At 37.1% G+C, this 5,112-nt stretch overlaps 1 protein-coding gene across 1 annotated transcript; it reads right to left on the bottom strand.

Annotated features, from left to right (window-relative positions):
- Nucleotides 1–762: 762 nt before the first annotated feature.
- LOC112043802 (uncharacterized) lies at nt 763–4,448 on the bottom strand (the record flags this gene model as incomplete). Its single annotated transcript, XM_052890692.1, is given in 4 exon segments — nt 763–890; nt 1,882–2,017; nt 3,483–3,698; nt 4,224–4,448. Coding segments are annotated over 4 exon segments (488 nt in total), but the record flags the coding sequence as incomplete, so codon positions are not given.
- Between the last annotated feature and the right edge of the window lie 664 nt (nt 4,449–5,112).

Below are 5,112 nucleotides of genomic sequence, written 5' to 3'. Positions count from 1 at the left end.
CCTCCATCTATTATCAACTCACAGAACTTCTTAAAAATATCTACTGTCTCCATCTATTACCAACTCGCGGAACTTCTTAGATAAATAGACAAATGGAGGTGGTTATTAAAGTTGAAATTGTATGAAATGTTTAGTCACGAGATGGCGGTAGAAAATATTTAAAGATAAAAAGATAGATGTCTTTAGTAAGAAGTCAGTTTTTATTAGGTATATTCATCTCGAAGCAAGTAGATCGGTAACGGTAAACGGGACAAAATAGCATAGTGTCAGTTACAAATAACGTGGTTTTCTAGTGGTAAAAGAATTTTCTAAATCCAGCAGATTCAGAGATTAACCCCTTCAAAACCATAAACTTTAACTCTCTACAATGTTAGTTTTTATGAATACATAGAAATTATTACTTCTGGCTCCTAATAGAAAAGAAACATGAAAGTTCTAAGTTCGGCTCAATTAGCCACAAAGGTGGCAAATTGTCTTAATTTCATTTAGTCACTTAGTAAACAACGAAAGTTATTTAGACAAATAATACCTAAATATTATCTACAATGTCGAGTTGTGTTCGAAAGTGTAAAAACTATAATATACATAAATATGTAGTGTAAATAAACACAAAATTGTGTAAGGGTGCGCTCATTGGAGTAGCTAAATTCGGATTGGGTACTTTTTAAGCACGTAACATATCTAATTGTATAAAACCGTTGGTGTTAGGAATGTTTTATCACAGTTCAGTATCAAAAATAAAACATAATAATGGGATTTTACCTAGGCGTCCTAATAATTTGGTTGTGTTCAGGACACTGGAACTCCCAGTCTGGCAGTTGCAAGATATAAATGATTTCTTCGTCTTCCTCTGATTCTTTCCTTTTTTCCGCTTCGGACTTTGCGTATGGCTGAAAAAATATTTTATATATTGTCACAAATAGTACATCCTATTTTATTTATATACTAGCTGACGCCGCGCGGTTTCACTCGCGTGGTTCCCGTTCCCGTAGGAATACTATCCCGTAGGGATAATATATAGCCTATAGCCTTCCTCGAAAAATGGGCTATCTAACACTGAAAGAATTTTTGAAATCGGACCAGTAGTTCCTGAGATTAGCGCATTCAATCAAACAAACAAACAAACAAACTCTTCAGCTCTATAATATTAGTATAGATTTTATGATTGTCTGTGACACAAAACAGAAAAGGTTTACAGCTCAGCATTTAGCCGTTCATTGCAAAAAAGAACTAGGTAGTGTTAGTTGCCTGCTGAGACCTGAGTGACGTCACAGCCAGTTAACATCTTGAAAACTGTCTATAAAACTAAAATTGACCAGTTTTAGACAAGTTTGTCTTAAACTGGTTCATTATTATTGCATAGGCACTGATTAGAGAATAATAGGCACATTTATTATAACAAGGCTATAGGCTAACCATACCTACTGGACTAATGAGGCAGTTTGAGGCTGATTAAGAAAGAAAGAAAGAAAATAAATTATTATCAGAATAAGTCATATCTACGTGATAGCCGTGATAGCCCTGTGGATATGACCTCTGCCTCCGATTCCGGAGGGTGTGGGTTCGAATCCTGTCCGGAGCATGCACCTCCAACTTTTCAGTTGTGTGCCTTTTATGAAATTAAATATCGCGTGTCTCAAACGGTGAAGGAAAACATCCTGAGAAAACCTGCACACCAGAGAATTTCTTAATTATCTGCGTGTGTGAAGTCTGCCAACCCGCATTGGGCCAGCGTGGTGGATTATTGCTCTAACCCCTTTCATTCTGAGAGGAGACTCGAGCTCAGCAGTGAGCCGTATATGGGTTGATTACGACGAAACTGCAGATGTAAAGATATATAATGTAATTTACTCTACATAATGTTAAAAGAAGTATGCTCACGAAAACACTAGGCGCGGAGATAGCAGAACTCGGATCTAGATAGCCGTCCAATATCTGTTGGTTGATTTTATACTTTCTCGCAAGGTTGAAGTGCTTAACTTCCTCCTGTGTCATAGGAAACGTTATAAGAGGTCGCCTGTAAAACATTCAAATTTTATATTTTTGACCGACTTCAAAAAGTAGGAGGTTCTCAATTTGATCGGTACTTTTTTAATGTAGATATGTAGGTGCACCGATTACTCGAAGTGGACTGATTTCAATTTTTTTTTGTTTTAAACGATATACCTACCTACTCCTTATTTGGTCCCATTGCCATCATGTCAAGATCTCATGATGGAATCCTGGAGATATTGAGGGGAACTTTAAAAAAATATATAGATGACTAGTGTGTTCGTAAATTATTCCATTTAGCACCGCCTTCATACTGATCGGCACGTAGAACATATTATGATGTTATTTTTCGCTTTTTAGTTTAGTGGGTACGTTTTTAGGTTTTCAAGTCGGTTGTATTTTTTTTTATTAAAAATTTCATGTTTTTATTCTTTGTATTAGTGATGACGCAATCGAATATGGAAGCGGATTAACTAGTCATGAAGGATGAAAATCCACACTCCTTTGAGTTTCTACAGGACATCGTATCGGAACGCTAAATCGTTTTGACGGCCTCCGTGATGCAGTGGTATGCGCGGTGGATTTACGGAGGACCTGGGTTCGATCGTCGGCTGGGCTTTTGGTTTACTTAATTGGTCCAGGTCTGGCTTTCGGCCGTAGATAGTTATCACCCCACTGACAAAGACGTATCGCCAAGCGATTTAGCGTTCCGGTACGATGTCGTGTAGAAAACGAAAGGGGTGTAGATTTTCATCCTCCTCCTCGTAGGTTAGCCCGCTTCCATTTTAGATTGCATCATCACTTACCATCAGGTGAGACTGTAGTCTAGGGCTAATTTGTATATACTTAAGCCGCGATAGCCCAGTGGATATGACCTCTGCCTCCGATTCCAGAGGGTGTGGGTACAAATTCGGTCCGGGGCATGCACCTCCAACTTTTCAGTTGTGTGCATTTTAAGAAATTAAATATCAAACGGTGAAGGAAAAACGTCGTGAGGAAACCTGCATACCAGAAAAAAAAAATACCGAGGATTCCAAAAGCACCTTGGTCCGATAAGAGCCCAGAAAAAACTCAGCCAAGGTTTATTGCACGACAAACTGACCAATTGACTAGCACTAGTGTAGGTATTAGTTTAGATTATAAGGTTGTGTTGGCTGTGTTCGTCGCGTTACCCAATCTGTGGTTCCAATTGAAAATCAGCGCTACGTGTCCAAATTCAAATGGTCACGTAGCATTGTGCTGAGCTGGGGACATTTTCTGGGTTATGCCACACATCGCAGGATATTGTCTTGGATGTCCTGGTGTACTGGAGATATTTTCATTTTTCTTTCTTCTTTCATTATTTTATCTACTCATACATTGATAAAGATTTACCAAGATAATGTCTGTGAACTTACATTCAACAGTGATAAGCATGACGTATGAAGACCGACACCTTCTGGGAGGTGTCGGAATAAACTGGTAATCAGAATGAACCCTAGGATATCTACCTGAAAGGGTCAAGGTACAGAGCACGTTGTGGCAATTTAAAATGCTTCTTTATGTAGTCCTCATCGAGTAGTTCGAAGTCGTTCGATTTACTAGTAGTTGCGTGAGAAGGTTGTGGTCGAGCACCGGACTCAGGCTTGCCATCCCGCGGCACCAGGCAGACTAGAGGCAGATTCTGTTTGCCTGAACCAGTGGACCCACGGTTGCATGTACAGCAACTGAAAAAATGTAGTAGATTAGCCATCAAGAGGCTGACGCCGCGCGGTTTTACCCGCGTGGTTCCCGTTCCCGTAGAAATACGGGGATAATATCTAGCCTATAGCCTTTCTCGATAAATGGGCTATCTAATACTGAAAGAATTTTTCAAATCGGAACAGTAGTTCCTGAGATTAGCTCGTTCAAACAAACAAACTCTTCGGCTTTATAATATTAGTATAATTAGTATAAATTAGGTATCATAGCCCAATGGATATGACCTCTGCCTCCGATTCCAGAGGGTGTGGGCTCGAATCCAGAGGGTGTGGGTGTGCATTTTAAGAAATTAAATATCACGTGTCTCAAACGGTGAAGGATAACATCGTGATCAAACCTGCATACCAGGGAATTTTCTTAATTCTCTGCGTATGTGAAGTCTGCCAATCCGCATTGGGCCAGCCTAACGAAGAAGTCACGGGCGTCGTCTAGTTTACTCATAATAAATACAAGAATAAGGTGTTTACCAAAGAGTGAATGTTGGTGTTTACCTTGCCATTCTTCCAGTGTCCTTCTCCAAATCCCTTCAAATATAAGTTAAAACCACAAGATTTTCATCTTTTTAGTTTTAATATTTTGTAAATTTTATTATATTTAGCTTACATTATTTATTAATTTTTGATATATAATTATGACAATAATTTTTAGTAAAAATTGACGTTATCATCTTGTCTATTTGTTCGTATTTATATTCTTACTTCTTAAATAGGTCGTATACCTACTTAATACATAATAATATAGCAGTTTAATACTGTTTTGTATATTTTGTATGTTTATCATTGTTAAAAAATAAAAAAAAAGAGAAATAAATAAATGAGAAAAAAAAGCAGCTATCATAGATGTTTAAATCTATGGATGTAATAATGTTCACACACCACTAAATACACAATGCACTCAATCGTCTATGGCCGCTTTAATATTGTAGGGCATTAAATCATCATTTATCCAAGTATCAGTTTTATAGAATAGAGATTACCTAGTTTAGTTTAGTAGATTATCCAGTGAATTTAATCTATACTTCTACTACTACTAATACTAATATAATACCTATGTATATATAGCTAAAGAGTTTGTTTGTTTGATTGAACGCGCTAATCTCAGGAACTACTGGTCCGATGTGAAAATTTCTTTCAGTGTTAGATATATAATTTTTCTTACACTGAAATATTTTTTCGGACTTGAGATTAGCGCGTTCAATGAAATAAACTCTTCAGCTTTATAATATTAGTATAGATTGCGTTATTTCGTTGCGATGGACTCAGTTCCCTATTGAAACTTCAATATAATGGAAAATACTTCTGATAGAAAATTCAAAAGTTATTATTAAAATACCTACCTTACGATATTACGAGATGTTTCGTCTCATAAAACTATATTGAC

The sequence above is a fragment of the Bicyclus anynana genome, chromosome Z (genome assembly GCF_947172395.1).
Source record: "Bicyclus anynana chromosome Z, ilBicAnyn1.1, whole genome shotgun sequence".
In the NCBI taxonomy this organism is placed as follows: Eukaryota; Metazoa; Arthropoda; class Insecta; order Lepidoptera; family Nymphalidae; genus Bicyclus; species Bicyclus anynana.
The sequence above is the reverse complement of the archived record's forward strand: the minus strand, read 5'-3'. Positions and strand labels throughout refer to the sequence as shown.